The 20,359-nt window shown below is 36.7% G+C and overlaps 1 protein-coding gene across 1 annotated transcript in view; it reads left to right on the top strand.

Annotated features, from left to right (window-relative positions):
* LOC140316729 (CUB and sushi domain-containing protein 3-like) overlaps nucleotides 1–20,359 on the top strand; it is a 241,286-nt gene that overhangs the window by 15,623 nt on the left and 205,304 nt on the right. The window contains exons 2-3 of the mRNA XM_072394678.1: nucleotides 2,300–2,522; nucleotides 19,826–19,938. Of these exons, the coding sequence (XP_072250779.1) occupies nucleotides 2,300–2,522; nucleotides 19,826–19,938 (336 nt within the window). The remainder of the gene's footprint in view (nucleotides 1–2,299; nucleotides 2,523–19,825; nucleotides 19,939–20,359) is intronic.

Here is a 20,359-nt window from a genome sequence, read left to right as displayed (position 1 = left end):
TTAGTGTGACAACATTGTTCTGTTGACAGATAAAACTGAATTTTGGCAAAAAATAGTTGACTTTTACAGAAAGGTCTTTGACATTAGTATTCAAATACTGTCATGTCATGCATTTCAGCCTGCATTGTCATCCAATTGTCTAAACTGACTCTAACATACAGTGCAGGTGGACTCACCTTCAGACATGGAGAAGTTTTTCCTCAGATTTCTGTTTTGAGGGCATTTAAATATTCACTGTGGGTGAGATAAATGTATTTTAATACTCTTTATCGTCTTATTTGAACACATGCAACATGCAGCTTATTATACAGTTTATGACTTTGGAAAAGTTGGAAAGACATTTGTTGACCACTCTTTTAGTGGCACCTTGTAAAAATGAAGGTATTAAATGTTTGAGGACCTTTTCGGGTATTTTTTCAGGGATGGGTGACAGCTTAGCAATAACAAATACCACATTAGGTGTTGCTTTGTTGGAATACAGATGCCATGCTGTCAGACTGCAGTTTTTGATCTATCCTCAGAAAAACACATTTTTCCACTTGTAGTCATACCATAGCTGGATGATTGATGATGCTTGTTCAGATGATTATAATATTTCAGAGAGCACTTGAATGCAACCATAAAGCAGTGTGTCACAGGTTGGATCATGTTGACCCTGTAGGCGGTGCATCAATGGTGCAAATTTGCCATGATTACCCTGTTTGCTCTGTGGTGGTGGAAATAATTGCAACTTAGACATGCAACAGCCCTTGAAGAGAATTTATCCCTGAACAGCAGCTTATCACCAAAAACAGCATTAGATATAAAATTGTGGATGGCCTGTTTTTCCACAGGAAGGTCAAGCCCTTTTTTGACTGTATGTTGGAGAACTTAGGAGGTGTCAGCTATCAAAACAGTACATGAAGGTATACACATTATGTCAGGAATAGTGGGTCAAGTGGATTATTATGCATCTGATAACACTTTTTGAAAGAATATTTGAACAGCTGAGAAGCTTTGTCTGAAATGATTGAAATAAAACAGTTTTACAAGTGGGAAATGAATGTCAGTTTGTCTCACAGGTTAATATTTTGACTGTTTGCTCACATCATTTTAGAAGAAGACAAACACATAACTGAGAAAAAAGTACCAATATCTGTCCAGTTAGAAGTAATTTGAATTGCATAGCTGCCAAGTGCATAGCTTTACAAAACATCCTTTACCCACCAAGTGTGAAAAGCTAATTACACAAGCAGCAAATTGTGGAGGGTAAACCATGCATCTCAATTAAGTTTGCATTTCATTAAACAACATGCAAGATGGTCCCATATAAAAAAAGCCCACTTTTTGGACTGAGACACAGTGTGTATGGAAGCATGTAAATGTACTGTTTGTGTAAGTGTTGTAATATACTGGATGTGGAAGTGTGAAGGGAAGTGTTATTTTGTGAGAACAGGATTTCGCTTGACAGATGATTGTTTGTTGTATTGTAAGGGTTACTTTAGTTATAGCTTTGCACATTTACATCTTCGCCACAACGATTTGCCAAACAATCAGATTATCAGAATTTAACAGTGGCCGCGTTTCCCAGCAGTTTCTTAGCGAATCTGGGAAACGCGGCCAGTGATGGTTTCATGTTTTCAGCTGATATGTTAAGGGTATCGATCCTCAGTAAGCCAGTGCACCAAAGTGCAAAGATGTACTGTGTCTTGTGTGGGCCAGTGGTTAATAGCTTGTTGCAGCGCGTTGGAAGACCTTTCTTTTTGCTCATCTTCTGGGCTTTTTGAATCTCTGTAAAAAAATGAATAAATAAATAAAGACAAGCTCATGCTTTTTGTTTCATAAAACAGTAAAGGAATTTGTTTTCCTTACTTGCATTAAAAAACAGTTATGCATGTTTCTCCCTTCATTACAACAGCAGGTGTTCTGTCATTTCCTGTTAATTCAAAGGGAAACAAAAAATAGAAATGGAAATATATTTACATTGTCAGCTGGTTGCTATACTTCCCTCACAGCTTCTGCCAGTTGACAGCAATGTGGATTTTGCAAACAATTTGCTCTCACTTGGAAGAATATTGAACCTGAACTTTGCATGGTGTACGCAGTTGAAGCATTTGCACAAGGCTGTTAAAAATTTCCATTCAGTTTATAAATTGCTGCTGAAATGTTTGCACAAGACAACATTTATCAAAATTAAGTATGTCGTCTGTAATGACAAACATTTGCTCCCTCTTTTCATGTCTTCTTTGTCAAATCACACACACAGACACACATTATATACATTGTGTTGTGACTTGATGTTTGCTCTCTTTCTCTTCAGGTTTTATCCACACCTGTGGAGGAACATTAAAAGGGAGGAATGGGACAATAGAAAGCCCAGGGTTTCCATACGGATATCCAAATGGAGCGAACTGTACCTGGGTGATTGTTGCCGAGGAGGGAAACAGGATTCATATAGTTTTTCAGTCTTTTGCCGTGGAGGAGGAATATGACTTTTTATCTTTGTATGACGGGCATCCACACCCGGCTAACTTCAGAACAAGGTAAGGAAGAAAGCCCTGAAGCTGCTTGCACCTTGAAGGCTGTGTTTGAAGTCTGGGAGGTGGGGATGGAAAGATGTGAGGCAGGAGAGACTTCAGTGATCACTTCTGATGGAAAGGTCATCTTTAATGTACACACGTAAAACACTGTTTATTCTTGTAAGGGAGGTGTCAGCCAAGTCAGGCAGGTGCGATAGCAATGTTGTGTGTCAGCTGTTTTATGACTCAGTTTGGTGTGTAACTTACTGTGAACAACAAAAAAAAAGGACAAGATTTCCATTGGGATTTGTCATGTGAAAAGCTCATTTATGCTTTGATTTCAGAGAATCCAGATTACAGAAGTGCCAAAATAAGTCATGAAATGTTGCAGATTTACTGAGGAGATGCATAACTGTAACTCCAACTACTGTAGAAATAAAAGAGTGTTCATGAGACAAATAAATAGTCATGTCTTTTGACTCCAAAGCAGAGACCCCTCAACCAGGTCTTTAAAAGCAACATTCACAGCACTTTTTCTGAATGAGCATGCTGTGCTGGCTTCAGCGATGCATGGGTCAGCTCTGCAGCTACCATCTTTTATTCAAATGCTTCAGAGGGGGAGACAGAAGTTAAGAGATATATGAACATCAAACACAAAGATATGTCCTTGTTTGCTTTAGTCACTGAACAGGCAAACAACCACATACTCATCTTGCTTTCTGGATTCCTACAAAAGCCTGACATTGAAGTGCTGTGAGATTTTTGGGTTTTTGTATTTTCATGTTGGCCTTTCAATATCCTCTCTATCCATTCACACATCCTGTGTTAGGTTCAAAACATGCATGTTAGGTTGATTGGTCTCTAAACTGTCCCAAGGAGTGAGTGTGAGGTTGGGTTGTGTGTCTCCTGTGTCCCTGAGATGGACTGGCGACCCGTCCAGGGTGTACCCTGCCTCTACCACAATGACAGCAAGGATAGGCTCCAGACCCCCTGCGACCTTGAATTCGATTAAGTGGGTCTACAAAATGCATGGATGGATGGAGCCTGTGTTAGGTTTGGACAGTGTACAGCTGAGCATAATAGAGTAATGGAATATAAGAAAAAGAAAAGAGAGTCATGTGTCATGGAAACAGTCACGAGCAGATGACAGTCCATGATTTTAAAGGCATTAAGTATAAAATATCATTGGGTATGGTTGTAGCGTTCTGCCATAAATTAGCTGCAAGTACAGAAACTTTATCATTAAAGGTTTAAGTTTTAGTTGAAAATGAATCAATACATTTGGATATATATATCATCAAAATACGTCAAATATGCAAATATGCTGTTATTAAAAATGGACATGTGGATATGTGTATTTCATGACTCTGAACTATAGTGTTCTATCAATATTTCTATATGCTTTCTCTTTGACTTTCAACAGAAGGTGCCACAAAGGTTTTACATTTTTCTTGTCAAACTGAATTGCTCAAAAACCTGCTGTTCATAGATATGTGTGCTGTGCATAATGACAGGATTGTCTGAGCTGATAGGGAAATGTTGACACACACAGATTTCAAACCTGTCAAAAGCTGTTTTTTAAAAAAAATTTTATTTGAAAACATCGTAATTTCTGATTAAACACTTGTATTCACAAGCATGCACCTCTATCAGAGGTGAAAGTGGGGTCCAGCATTTTACTGAGACACTCAGGACAACAGTGCTAAAGGATTTCTCTTGGCTCGTTTATGTGGGTTGAGGTCACATGCCAATACAACATAGGATAAATAGCTAGAAGAGGCAATGAAGGGGAACAGCTGAAGTGCTGAATCACTGTTGATACTTTGGCAGTTGAATCACTGCAGATACTTAAACATTTTGTTGCATAATGCTGTGAGGTTTATAAAAGGCTGCTGGTTTACTCCATATCATTTAATCCAAAGATCTCAGGTATAATGTATTTTGTCACAAATAACTCCAATGATTAGATATATAAGTAAATTAAATTCAAATGTTGTTTCCCTGCAAATATAACCAATTTGACTGTCAACAAACTGGCAAAAACAAGCAAATATGATGCACAAGCACCTTTAACCCAATAAAACTTAGCAGCAACATACTTACTCATTTTTGTGCGTTAGCACACACACGATCTTTTTTTAAAAATGTAAAGCCAGTAAATTAAGTTTAATTTCAGTTCAGTGGTGAAACATCGACACGTTATAGCTAATGCCGCATTACAAGCTGGCTTAAATGTGTTGGCTGATGAAAACAACTAATTATAATGCGTCACTCTGCCATAATTGTGACTTTAAAACTAATCTTATCAACTATGTTAATTCAGTGACGCAGTCAAATTCTAGTTTATCGACAGTTCTAAGGGATCAGATTGATTTTTAATCGAGGTTCACACTACCGGCATTGAAAATTTCCGATTTTTACGAATGTAGCACATATCAATTAACAACACCTATTACCCAGATCATTTTGGAATAAAAATCCACTCAGCTATTGAAAGACAACTTTTTTTAAATTTGATATCGGCCTATAATTATTCAGTTGTGCAGCTCGATGACTGCTTTTTATGTAGCCTGTGAAAAGACATCTGATAGAAGAGATATGTTATCAATATGCAGGAGATCTAAGACGTAAATTACAATTGCATATGACACACATTAAGATGATGCAATAATCACATCATGCAAGGAGTACAGTGAATCCATAGATAATATTAACATGCTAATCTTATTGCTCAGCTCTGTATCTTTGTAAAATATGTGGCATCTGATGGGGTGGAAATTTTTACTTATTATACTTATACTCATATTTCATTCAGGTATGACGGAGTGATGATGATAAATCTACCATAATGGCAAATATCATGTGATCTGTAGCGATCACCCTGCTGTTTACATGCGTCTGCAGTGATGAAATTGTCAGATTTGTGACAGAGTGAAATAATGTCATTGGACAAGTTGTCACAATATATACAAACAACATAAAAACATGGCATCCTTGAGTGAATCTAAATTGGGCAGAATGGATTGGCTAATTCATTGAAATGCACAAATAGACTTTCAGTGTCGGGTTGTATGGTAACCCCTAATCTTACTTACAAAATATTTAGTCTGTGACAGTTCAGTAATTTTCTAGTCTCAATAAAGAAGTTTTGTGAGAGAACTCAAAATATTTCAAGGATGTCTGTTATTTGAAAAGATACTTGTGTTAGATAGAAGAGGAGTTACAGGTAATACGTAGATTAAGTGGCTTGATATAGTACAAAATTGATGCTCTAAAACACTTTTCCGTTATCTAACTCATGAGTTCTCCTCATCTGTCTATTATTCTGAATTCGATTCAATTTCGAAAGATTGATCGAAAGATTTCAAGAGCCGACACTGAAATTGTAGAGTTATTCATTTGTAAAACATGAAGTCAGAAATTAGATTTTGTTGCTGCTAATCCTGCCTCTCAGATTGAACTAATTCTTGCTATGAGACCAAAGTAAATGGCTTGAATTTTTGTCTTTTTTCCTGATCCAATCCAAACCTCTAAATAATAATGTTCTTCTCAGTGTTTTAGTTACACTTTAGTTTTTTTTTCCAGAGCTGGATTCTCTCACAGAGTGAGACTTTTTGGTATCCTGCCAGGAAATGGTAATTCCACAAGTCTTTACTGTGCCTCTTGTGTATACTAGTAGAGTTCTTGCTTATAGGTAATTACTTACTGTCTAAAACCAGAATCAGTGGGAAAGAAGAATAAGGTTTCTTACTGTTTCTTTTTCTCCTACCTTTGTTAAACTCTATCAGAGAAGATGTAGGACACAAAGTACTTTCCTATCCTCTCCTTCACCAACTTGTTCCAAAAGATGCTTATTCCCAAATGGTGTCTTACATCTGAATTTCAGTTTTTCGTTATTTATTTATTTATTTTTTTCCTTTCTCTGAGTATGCTGATGTGTTGTCTGCCTAGGTGTTATTTCAGATGGAATGAATCAGGATGTGAACATAATGACAGGCAACCCTAGCTTCTTCCCTCCCCTCTTTTAAGGTATTTATGAATAGAAACCATCGTCAAGATTAAAGAGCCTTTTAATATATTAATACTATTAATTAATTGATTAAGTAAGGAAGAAATTCAAAAATGGAACATGACAAAAAATATGAAAAAGAATCGACATTCCCATGATGGACCTGATTAGTGTCTCTCCGTTGATCTATGAATTCTCTTTGCAGCAAGAAGCCTCCCCCCATCCCTCTCACTTGCTGCTTCACTTACATTATGTTGAATTCCTCATGCTGAGAATGGCTGCTTGAGTGCTCATTATTCTGCTGATATTATATGCTAAGGATAGCAGAATAGAGGAGTGTTGGCGTAATAATGCCTTTTATTCCCCCGTTTCCATGCATGAATAGTGTTTTCATTATAGCTACCTTTTAACTGCGGTAGTATTACAGTTAAAGTGACAAATGTATATTGTTTGTTGTGATAAATGCAATCTTTTTGACATTGCTCTTCTTTTTTCAGTCACGCTGTTGACCTCTGCTACAGTATATAAATCGATTTGCCTTGTAATTTTACTACACATTCTAGGTGTCTTTGTTTTAAGAAGTCATTCCTTTAACACAGTACTCCACTAAACCTCAAATTACACCATGAATGTTTTCGTTTTTCTTTTTAAGCTTGAAATGGAAATGCAGAAAACAAACGCACACAAACAAAAAAGCAAGCTAAAAACCAAGGAACTAAGGAATAAGGACCCATCAGCACTACAATCAAATTTCAAAGTGATAATCAGTTTTCTAATTTCTAATATTTCGCAGCTTTTGTAGTTACTATTATATGATTTCAACGAAAGCATCAGGTGTTGGCATCAGTCATCTAGATTTAGGAATGTGCATGACTAATTGATTAGTCAAAAGGACACACATAGTCTGGAGCAGATGTCGTCAATGGCAACAAAACGAGGCGAAGCGTGGCAGTATTTCACTCACCTGGACAACAAAGTTGAATGCACATTATGCAGGATGAAGCTTACTTACCACGGTTCTACCAGCGGCATGAGGACTCACTGAACCATCACAAAAATGTGGCGTTTTTGTTGTTGGTTAATGTTAGTTTAATGATGACATCACAACTAATCGATTTATTGATTAGTTGACATAAAAAATCACTTAAAATGCTCCTCCCTATCTAGATTAGTATTAGCACTTATTTACTTTTTGCATTGTAGTCTTAATAATAGTAACTAGTAATGTAATTAGGTGACCTGATGATCTTGGGTATGATATATGGTCAGTGTGATGCAGCCCAAAGAGTGGGGCCAAGGCATGGCCACTGACAGTACTTTTGTTGACAGTGCATGAAAATTTAGAATTGAATCAATGAAAAAACTAAACATCTTATTGATGGACTGTACTTGTTTACCGCTTTTCTAGTCTGGCGGACCACTCAAAGCTCTTTTACACTGCGTGCCACATTCACCCATTCACTAACACACTCATACAGCACGTCTTAGTCCATATAGAGGCTACACAGTGCTGTCTTCTACACATTCACACACAGATGGATGCATAGGCAACAGGGGGTTCAGTGTCTTGCCCAAGACGCTTCAACATGTAGCCCGGGGAAGCTGGGAGTCTTTTTATTAGGCTGTGGAAGATCAGTAGGTTACATTTCATGCATGAATCTAAACAATATCATTTTTAAAACTTAGTTTAAAAACTTTTGCTAATAGAGGTTAGCAAAGTAGCTTGACATATACTGTGCCATTGTATTTTATCATTCTCACTTATTTGAATCACTTTTCAGTTTGCTCACAGATGATGGAACATAAATTTGTGACTCTGGACTTGTTTCTTATAAATTTTGCTATGTCAATGGTAAACTCTTACAGTAACGACCATAGATCAGGTGGTGCTAGTTGTGTCAAGTGGATTATTCTATAGTGTCTTTTCGTTCAGAGAACAAAGTGAAATGTTGGCATATAGTGCACAGATTTATTATGGCTCACTAACTTATTTTTGTGCGAGACTGGAACGTTTAAAAAAAATTCCACACATTACTGCAGACGTGGAATTATAAAGACAAGAAGCCATGTTAAATTTTGTTAAATTAATGTCATGGTCTGTGCTTTTTGTTGTCCTGATTACCATCTCATGCATATCTGTTTAATGTTTGAGCCTAATCTAGAGGTGCACGATACCCACGGTACCCCGCGGTCCGAAATCGTTACGGTTCCTACTATACTAGAAATTCTACACGGCGGTACTACCATGGATTACTAACGGCCGCCTCGACCATCCTCCCGGCTTCTCATCTTGTAAACAAACCTACAGGCAACCACTGCAACCAAACTACATAGTTGCTGATTGATTGGCTGTTTGCCTGTTACTGGTGGCCCCCTGGATATGATAGGCTGTTTCCGCACACTGGGTTCGCCCATCTGTTAGCTGATTGGCTGTTCGTGTGTTTCTGACGGCTAGAACGAACTCCATGTAGACAGCTCTACTTCGATAGAAATTCTTTTCAAAACTATAGTTCTTTCTCACCCAGACACGCACATAGCAGTCACAAACACGAGCCAACATACACACACACTCACCATGGCAGAAGCACCGGGCCCAGCATCACAGCGTGCTAGTGTCACCACTAATCAAAAAAACAAACTCCAAAAGCCACATTTGGAACTATTTTGGGTTTAAACAAGGCATAGACAGTAAAGCAATAGACGATGGCGTCCACTGTGCAGGCGCTGTCACCAAGCTATAGGAGCCCAAGGAAGGAACACATCCAACCTCTTAAAACACCTGCAGTGTCATCACCCAGATTTATAAGTCGAATACCAGGTTAGTATTTCCTGTTTATTTTCTAATTGGCTAATATTAGGCTATATGCTCCTTGTACAGGCTGAAGAATGAAGAGTTAAAAGATGTTAAAGCACATAGAAAATACATAAAAATATAGTTTTCACAGGGAATCAGTTCGTGTTTATTGTATTTTGTCCTCTGTTTTATGTAGGAGAAGAAGCATTATTGTCAAATAGATTTTTTTAAAAGACAGTGGATTGTTATCCTAAGTCGATTATTTATATTAGTATCATGTTTACCATGCACATAACAACATGAGTAATTAATAAGTATCTATAACTTGTACAAATACATTGCAGTTCATAATAATAATAAAAAAAGGTCGCGGTATCGCGATAATACCTGAAACTGTGAGACATTGTCTGGTATAGTATCGTGGTTACTTATTTTGGTATCGTGGCAACTCTCGCCTGATCTGTTGTGTTATCTGTAAAGGTTACTTCCTATTTTTTTTTGTTCCTTTATTGATAAAATGTGTTAATTACATCTTTGAATATGTTCAAAACATACAGCAAAGAGGAAAAAAAAAAAGAACAAGTAAGGTACTGTGGAAAAAGTTTACAGTTAGGCTTTTACACAGTATAAGTCATTACAACAGGGCAATGCATTGTGTTCCAGTTCAGCAGTCCAGAGTACACATCAGTGTACATTATAGTACATCAGAGGCATTATAGTATCATGGTAAAATAGCAGTTGTCATGTCACTATAACGATTAAGCTAATAAAGCCTATATGGCTTTTCTCCCTTTTGAAAATAGTAAACATTTTTCCCATTTCTTCTTAAATACTTACCCCTCTTTAAAAAAAGTTTTTCTAGAGCTTAGGAGTTTGTTAATTCTGCTTGCCAGGCTTGCTACCAATAGATTTCAAGGAGTCAGCTATGTTGTGCTTTGCTTGTAAAGAGAAGTAGAGGTTATATTAAACGGGAAGAATTCCCAAAATACATAATTAAGGGCATCATTTTATCTGTCTGAGATATATGAAAGTACATGGATCATGGTCGGTGAATTAATGTACCGGGAATTAAGGTACTGGGATCAAATTTGTTCAACAGGGTTGGTGTTACATACATTCTCATTAGCCACTTGTATTGGATTAATATGAAATAAGAATTATTAGATTGCGTCTGAACTTTCAAGCAGGCTTCTGGCTCGTGCTCAACAGATATTTGACAATTCAAGTTTTCACACCACGCCTGACTTTCATTTTCTGAGGAAGCTTGGGAACTGTCTCTAATTGTACCATAACAGTGGGACATCGGGTCCCTCTTGGAGTGGTGATTTAATGCTATTTCTTCCAGAGCGGTGAGGTTACGTAAATTTAAGGATTTTAGAATAAAATTTCTAATTTGCACATATTTAAAGAAATGCTTTGGTTGAACATAAGATTTTAGTTTTAAGTCTTGTATCATTGTCAAATAGATCTGCAATTTTACACATGCAGAACTGCCCAGATTTTGAAGTCCATGTTGCCAGGTGTGAAAGTGCTGTTGCCCTAGATGGCAGAAAATTGGGACAGTATTGGCATTTCATTTTTATGTACCTTTATACTAGGGATGGGCATTTTAAATGATTTTTTAATTTTTTTTAATTTTTTTTAAATCAAGCCAATTAAAGTCAATTAGTCATGACATCATTGGGATGTCATAATTAAACTAACACTAATCACCAAAGCAGTTATTTGTTCCTGTCATTTGATGTCATCCGTTTGGTCTTTTTGCTCCTGAAGTGCAACATGGTTTATTAAGTAAGTCCTCATCGCGCTGGTAGAATTGTAGTAAACTAGCTGTGTGTTCCACTTTGTTGTCAAGTTGAGTGAAATAACGCCATGCTTCACTTTGTTTTGTTGCCAACATCTGCTTGGATCTGTTGCTTCCACTATAAGTGCAAACTACAGCAGAAACAGTGCCAAAATGATTAGTTCTGCATCTCTGCATAATAAAACATAAGACTCCTCCTGCCCCAAACAAAAAAATGGAGCCGAGTTTGTGCAACGTTCCCACTGTTCGACTAATCAATTAGTTGTGCACATCCCTACCATATACCATACCTGATCTGTTTCTTTATTCTTTTAGTTTAGCTGAGTGCAAATATAGGTTAAATGGCAGAAGAGATATACTAACTTTTTCGATGTTTACCCAGGATACTGACGTTGTTGAGCTGGTTGCAGCGGAAAGTTGTGCAACCCAGTAGTACAATTGAGGATTTGGTAGGTTCAGGTTTCCTCTGTCATGGTGGAGATACAGTAGTGATAAACGAAGCCTGGCCCGTTTGTTTCATATAAACTTACAGAAGGAAGTTTTCAGTTTTGCAAAGAAATTATTAGGGGAGATTAAGGGGGATGAACTCAAAGAGATAAGGGAATTTTGGCATAACTTTGATCTTGAGAATATTTATGTCATATCATTGAAATGGGTAACACTGACCATCTCTTAATTAATTCTGTGACAGACTTGGTCATTGTAGCGTAATTTATAGAAATTAAGTTAAATATTTTAGCTAATTTTATGCCTAGACATGTAAAACTATCTGTGATCACTTTGAATGGTTGTTTGAAAGGGTGGTCTTAATCTCTCCGAATGCTCGAGGAAGAGGATGGCCGATTTGGATTAATTAACTTTGTAACCCGATAACTTGCCAAATATATTATTGGTGTTGAGGAGATGGAAATGGATTGTTTCATATGGGATATCATCACAATTATGTCTTCCATGAATGATTAAATTTTTGACTCAATGTTATTTATTTAAATGTTGGTAAAATTTTGACAGGGATAGCCAGCAGCTCTATTGCAAGAACACATAAAAGTGGAGTGAGGGGACATCCTTGACGTGTCCCCTTAGCCAGATTTAAGGACTTGGCTATGATATTATTTGTTGAGACTGAGGCTACTAATTTATTATACAATATATTAATCCAATTTGAGAAATACTTGCCAAAATCAAAATGAGAAAGTACTTCATGGAGATAGTAGTGTTCGACCCTATCAAAGGCTTTTTCTGATAGCAATGCTGTGTCCAGATGTTCCGATTTTGCATGAATAATATTTAGGACTTGACGAATAGTATAATTATATGAGCACTACACAGTGAAGTGGGTAGTTCACCTGATTTAAAACTATCTACTTGCATATTCAAGGGGAAGTTAGTTTTTTTTTTTTAAAACTTGGACCTTATTTCTGGCATAAAATGTGTTCATCTACTCACCGATAACAGTTTGGTGAAAGTCCTTCGGAAGATATTTAGATCACTCGAGATCCACATATATACATATAACGAGAGACAATAGAACATTGACAATACAGCCACTAAATAAGGCATTATCTGTCTTTATTTCACCAATACTTTAAGACGAATAAATGAATGAATGAACGCGTACTATTGCACTGTTAGTTCATAGCTGCTGTGTTATTGTTATTGGCAGCTATCGGGGAGTTTATAGAGGGCTTTCTCCACACTCGTCTACTGGGATGACATCATTGATGGGCAAAGATTACAGTCTCTAGATGTGCAAAGGTGCTAAAGAAAAAACCCCAAAAGACTTGCAGCTGTAATTGCAATGAAAGGTGATTCACAGTGTTGACTCAGGGGGGCTGAATACAAATGGACACTACACTTTTTAGATTTTATTTGTAAAACATTTTGAACACTGTATAATTTCCCTTCCCTCACATTTTTGCTTAACATTGTGTTGGTCTATCACATAAAAGTTGTAATGTGACTAAATGTGGTAATGTTCAAGGGCTATGAAGACTTTTCCAAGGCACTATATATGTGTATATATGCTATGCAAATAATTAACAATTGATAATGTAACAGATTATTTTATGATGCATTATTGTAACCTTATATTATTACTATTTGACCATTATTCTGCAGTTATTTTACTGAAATGTCAATGCCCAGGGCTTCTGTAATAACTTGGACTCAGTCAAAAGTCTGTTAATCACACCCTGATGTTTTTCCTTTATTTGAACTGAAGAAGCAGTCAACTTGATGGTCATTAACCTTGGTAACAACAAAGCTTTATTTAGCTGATAAGTGTTTCAGTTTTCTCTCCTTTCTTCTGTTCCATTAAACATGGTTCAACAACATGAAGAGGTGGGCAAAGACAAAGTGATGCAATAAGAAAAAGCAACACAGTCAGCCAGCATGAAAAGAAAAGGAAAAGTAGCAGTTATAAACAATCCCTTACAATAAGGAATAGTGGGTGAGAGCTACAGAAGTTTTGCAACCCAAAAAGAAAGACAGATGGAGGTAGACAGACAGAAGGGCAGACAAATCGAAGTACATCTTTCCGTCTTGCTTCTCTCTCTCTCTCTCTCTCTCTCTCTCTCTCTCTCTCTCTCTCTCTCTCTCTCTCTCTCTCTCTCTCTCTCTCTGCGTGGCACACTGCTACCCTGACACACTAATCAGGTGTTGGGAATGTCTGACAGATACCTTCAGGGCTGATGTAGTGTGTTCAGGTGGAAGTAAAAGCTGTATCTGCCCAGGCAATTATTGTCCCTCTGTTCTCAGGCACATAGTAATTTTTTTGCCACTGTTGTTGCGGTGATGCATAAACAGGGGAAGCTATAGCTGCTCAGACAGCTGGTGTCTCTAAACTCAAACTGACATTTATGGTTGACATGGAAACCAATATAGATGCACAACACCTGGTTTCTGTCCAAGCCACACTTTGTAATTTCTGTTCATTGAGCTGAACATGATTTATTTCTGAATAACCTTTTGAATCATCAATCTGATATTTTTTTTTGCTCTTGGGCTCCCCCCTACAGTTGTCAGGGGTAACACCACTGTTATCCAAAACAAATTTCAGTCATGCGTGTGGACAGACATACACAGCAAAGACACCATCAGAAACCAACAAATATATTATACAAACTATAACGATTTTGCAGAACTTAACAAGAATAAGACTGCACATTTGTATACTGTAATATTAGTGATGAATTAATGCTCCCCAAAAAAACAAGAAAAAAACTGAAGAATAGAATATTCTACTTTTGCTTTTTTTCAAATTTACCTTTTTTTTTTAATTAGGGTATGTGCAAAATCAATTACGTAAAATGTGCAAAAGCAATGTAATCGGCAGTTGTATTACATGTATACAATGCTATGTATTATTACATGCTACGTATTGCTAACTGGCAGACAACCTTAAAAAATGTAGCAAAATTCCAATTGTGACTAAAACAATCCAACTTTTTTTTTCCAGTGAAAATAACTTATTTGCTTGCTAGTTTGAAATGGGACTGAGACGGCTAACTGAGGCTTCATCGGTGAGGGAAGGATGAAGATTAAATGGTTTTAAGTTTCCTTTAAAACTGATGATATTTCACTTAATAATCTAAGTTATTGGTTATTATACTTGTTTATATTATTATTTATTTATATTAGTAATATGATTTAAGGCAGGGGTGTCAAACTCATTTTCACCGAGGGCCACATCAGCATAATGGGTGTCCTTAAAGGGCCAGATGTAACTTATAAATGTAACTAAATGTAATCGAATGTAATGTAAAATAAATGTAACTACTCGTTAATGTTAAATAACTCATTATTTATTATAACTTATTCAAGTGACAATTACAGTTGCATAGAAAACATATGTTTGCTTGTTGCTCTAACATCCTTTTAAATTTTATCAGCTTATGAAAACCCTCATAACTCCATTAATGAAGGATCAAACTGTCCAAGTGAATAAAGAAAAATAACATAAAACTGAGCTGCAAAGAACATGTTTGACACACGTAACATTTTACAAAAAAGGATACACACAGCCTTGCATTTAACTGATGGTTTGATAAATAGCACTTACAAAAAAGCATGAAATGAAACTAGACTAATAGACTCAAAGTGTGGTTAGAGGTTTAATTACTCCGCCATGCACACATACAACTAGACTCAAATAGGCCTAGGCACTCTGTACACGCTCCACTGTTCCATGTTTTTGTAAAATAAGTGAAGCATATATGCAGATTGATACAGCTGACTTCCAAAACTTCACTTAACTCTACTCTACTTTAACTCTCTAACTCGACTTTACATATTTTTCAATTTCTTTTCTCAAATGACTACACGTGTCAGACATTGTGACTGAGAACCGGCCCATTAAGTCAACCAACAGTTGTCGAAAGCATTTCCAGACTTTCACTTTGCTCTAATAAAATTCAGCTTATATATTTGCAGTGTCCTCTGACAAAATCACCTTTCGAGTAACTTAAAGACAGCAATTGTGCAGATAATTTGGTTATATTTGCACGTATGATGTTCTCCCCCAGAAAGTTAAAAGGGGCAGAATATGTTTTCTCACACAGTCCATATCATTGCTGCTTTGGACTTGATTCTGCTCCCATTCATGTAAACTGTTACAAGGACAGTGGTCCAGTTAAATGGCCCAGTTTAGCTGTAACCACAGCTTGATTCAATTGTCTCTGTTACCAAACAGAGTGTGGTAAGCTTGCCCAGGTGGAAATGCTGCAATTTAGGTGTCAGGTTAACCACCATGACTTTTACATTTTTAAACAGCGGCTAAAATGCCGTTGAAGTGATGGTCACTTTTTTTTTCTTGATTGTAAATCCCACATATCGACAGCTTCATCAACCTATTAATTTAAAGCAAATCTGATGCATGACAGAAGAAGTGAGCCAATCGGTTATTACTTTCCAAGAACAACAAGTGGCATGATAAGTTGGTATCTGTCTTTTCTCTGAACACTCTTCATTGAGTAAAAGGCAATCCACTGTTAACTGTCTGTTTCTCTCTTTCTACTTTCCTTGCTTTTAAGGCGTTATCTTGAGTAATTTTGCCTCTTCTCTCATAGTGTGTGTCCACTATGATAAAAGTGTTGCTGTAGATTTTTAATCTTTTTTTTTTTTTTTTTTTTTTTAAGATAGAGGTTTGAGGTAAAGGTGTCTTGTTATTGTGCACCAGGCTGGAAACCAAATGCATTAAGTGCGGTTTCCCAGCCACCTGTCACTCCAGGGCAGTTTCTGGCACAGAAATGTGCACAATCGCCGTCGGTGGACTCTAAAATGAGTCAGATAGTTTCAAGGTTCAGAAACATCTCTAATTCTGCTCTAACTTTTAAATTTATTGATATCTGATATCTGAGATGGGAATTTGCCTGATGTTCTGCTACTGTGAAGACTTACGTAATTGTTTTTGTTCTTTAATTGGTTTCGATCAAATCCATAAGATTTTCACCCAGGTTATGTGGTTCTGGCCTTGTATGGCTGCTGAGGCTCTTTGCTTCCATCACAAGTCACTGGGTTACTGTTTCTCTTTCAACAGTTGATAACCTCGCATTCGTTTAATGTGGAATGTCTTCACAAATTTGAAGCATGGTTGAAGTCAAATCCCACTGCCTTGTAAAACTTAGAACAACAAGTTAAGCCTATTTTCCCCTTAAATCTAACTTTAACTTATTGGGAAGTTCTGCTGTCCAAACATTTCACAATATAAACAGCAAGGTGGAATATGGGCACAATTTGAATGGTCTTTAGAAATACTTTTTTCAGTTGTCTGTTTTTCTGTGGTTGACAGATTGTCATGTGTTTTAACTTCAAAGTTAAAGGTTTTTATGAGAACAGTTTTGCCTATGCACTTACAACAGACCTTATAACGGACATTAGAATGCCTATCCTTTGTCCATTCTTATAGCGTTTTTATCCTTACTCTGTTGTCTTAAGCTGATGTGCTTTCACAGCAGTTTGTGAAGGAAGTGAACATTCTCTTGAGAATCTGACCTTCCTTCCAAGGTGAGATTAGAGCATAATCAAATTTTTTACTTCTTGGTATAATCACATAATAGGAGTGGAATCTTTAATGCAGAGTTGGGTCTGCTATCTAAGTTACAGATTTCTGAGAATACATCAGGCCCTTTGCTGTTCATGACATTTTCCAGCCATTCACCTGATGCTACTGCTGCCAAAGCAACATAATTACTTTGAATGTCAGATCATAGTGAGCTTCTTGTTTATTTTTGTTGAAATATACTCGGTGTTGATTTATTTAAATTTATATATATTTATATAATGTATACATAGACTTGACCATGTTGCTTGGTTGAATCTACTTTTCCTTTATTTTTGTCAGATATGTCATGCCATGTGTTTATATGCATGCATGTGTATATGTATGTTTATATATGTATTGTCTCAACTTATTTTTGGAATGTGGTCAAGGCCTGAAATTCAGGAATGAATGTCTATCAACAGATGAAATAACATTGACAACATAGAAATTTTAATATTTTGTGTACACATTGTCAGTTAAATCAAATTGAAGTAAATTTAGGAATAAGTAGATTTTTCTTTTTCTATTTTCCATAATCTTTCTTATTTTTCGTCTAATTTCTACAACAATGACAACTTCTTGAACTCAGTTTGAGGTTCAGTGTTACGAGTCCAAGCTTTTTCTCTGGCATTTTATCCTTCTCACTACTGGTCATAGGAAAATATCTTTACTTTATATCGGATATTTGTGTGATTTCTGGATGCTGAAGACCTTGGCTTTCTTTTAACAGGCCAAATTGATCACATTAGCCTTTATGCTGTGTTTTGGTTCCATAACTCATCTGTCCTTACCTGTCCTTTTTGCTTTTTATAACAAGTTGTCATAGCCACACATATTTATCTCTGTTTTCTCTGTTCTTAGTGCTAAAATACATAATAAAGTATATGAGCAACTTTTTTTTTGTTAATGGACATACAGCTCAAGCTGTCCATTTTATTAATGGACAGCTTGAGCGCATTATGTAATTGCATTGTGCTCACGCTCATGGAGGCCAGTGATGTCTGTGTGAACATGCACTCTGCAGCCACAGATTGTTCTGTTCTTTTTGGTTTTGCTGAGCCAATAATTAGTACCCCCATGGATCCTGTCCCCATAGCTGGGTAAGTGAGCAATTTTAAAGACTTCCCAGCTTGACATCTAGCTGTGATTCTTTGAAAATGTATCATGTCCACACAGAAATAGAATTGTGAATTCGTCCTACTCCTGACGTTGAAATGGGACTTCGTTGGAGAAGACGGGCCAAAACCTGTTCGTTCGTATGTGACACGTTTGTCTTTTTCAGAGAAAAACTCAGAGCAAACTCATTTCCTACATTATTTAGAATTTGGACAGTTTTGATATAGCCTAACATAAAGTCAGAAAATGTAATAAATAAAAAGTGACAAAGAATTGTGTCCTACCTATTTATGTTGCATATGCTGTTTAAAAACACGCCAACAAGGATTAATGTTGTTCTGCAAGAGCTTGCCTTCACTTTTAATTCAAACGGCAGTTGCTTTTAAATTAAGTGCAATGGTCTTTTGAGTGATCACACCTCCTACAAGGTCACATTCAAATTATGTGCCCTGTATTTAAAATTGCATCATGAGTGACTCTTAGCAGTGTCTTGGCGTGCTGTGCAGTACCTGTGAAAAGGGTAATTATTTACTGCACAGTTCACAGTGCTGTAATTGGAAACTCTATTGAAGCTGTAAATACATCAGCCTCTCCTTTGCTGCCGCTAGGAGAGTTTCTTATTTTCATCTTTAACCTGCCAAAGATACTATTTACCTGGCTTCTTGTTAAGGAGAAATTCAGTCAAACAAATGGCTCCAAAACTACTCAAAATAAGTAAAAGAAAATGAGACAACAATGCAAAAGGAGACATTTTCTTTTGCGGGCAAGTTTTGTTCATGCTCTGCTGCCTGGCTTATAGCACTGGAAGGTCGATAGAACATCAGCAACTGTCGCTGAGGAATGGTCAGCAACACATCTTGTTTACGATGTCGTGAGAGTAAATGGATCTGTACCTAATTTGAAATGCAGTAATGAATCAGTCTGTTACAATTCTGTGTGAGCGTTCAAACACCATCAAACAATAGGGTGTGTTTCTGCTTGGGGTTTTGATTGTAAAGCAACCAGTATATTATTGCTGGATAAATTGTATAGCAATTCTCAGGGCAGTTCTGTTTCATTAGACTCAAAATGCTGCAGCACTCAACCCATGTTGTGAAGCCTTTCAACAGTCATTATTTTGAACAAGTTGGTGCACAGTAAGCCACTTTCCTATGTGGCCGATCTCATTTACATCTTTAAATGGCACATATGTATGTGACATGTTGGGTTTCTCCTTTTCATTTGTTTGATTGGGTTGTCTGTTAAAATGATTACTGTTACGGGTAAAAATGTGCCTAATTGATTTTACATGCAGTCTTGGGGAGCAATTGCATCAATTGCTAGAGATAATGGAATTTGAATTTGTGTAGGTTTTAACACATGAAAGCTGCAATAGGCATGTGTTATTACCTTAATGTTTTTATGACATACGAAAGCCACAGATTCAGTTTAATTAATTTGTCATACATTAAATGAGACTTGTGCAATGTTTGCATAATGTCTTTTTTTTTATTATCAGGTGTAAATGTGATGATGTAAGTGAAATGATTTATTCAGTGATGAATTCTTTATCTCTTATCTGCAGGTTAACAGGATTTACCATCCCACCGCCTGTTACCAGTTCTGGCTCTATTTTTTCGCTGAGGCTTACCAGTGACTTTGCAGTAAGCGCTCACGGATTTAAGGTAGCTTATGAAGGTAAGAACAGCATAATTTTCTGCTTTTTGTCTCTTACTGATATGAGGAACAGCCTTTTGAATTGAATAGTCATCTCCTCATAAATGGATTTTAATTCTGAGGAAAAATACATCAACCTGGGGAAGTAGATACCACTTATCAAAAGAGGGAACTGTACTCGTACTTACTCCACCTGATTACCTCTGGGACTACCTTTGTTGAGTTATGGAAACATTAGGTGCTTCAATTAAGCAAATTTACCTCATATTTTCCAAATCAACATCCCTACCCCCAAAGTCCTGAACCTTCTTTGCTCCTCCAGAGGTGCTTTTGAAATTACACGGCAGATGGTGATGGGAATTAGCTGAACTAATGGATGCATAGAAATATCTGTGCTGAAGCAGAGCTGCATTGGGCAACAGTCCAAATATGAACTAACCCT

Source organism: Leuresthes tenuis, unplaced genomic scaffold, assembly GCF_036924035.1.
Source record: "Leuresthes tenuis unplaced genomic scaffold, fLeuTen1.0.hap1 SCAF_10, whole genome shotgun sequence".
Taxonomy (NCBI): Eukaryota; Metazoa; Chordata; class Actinopteri; order Atheriniformes; family Atherinopsidae; genus Leuresthes; species Leuresthes tenuis.
The sequence above is the reverse complement of the archived record's forward strand: the minus strand, read 5'-3'. Positions and strand labels throughout refer to the sequence as shown.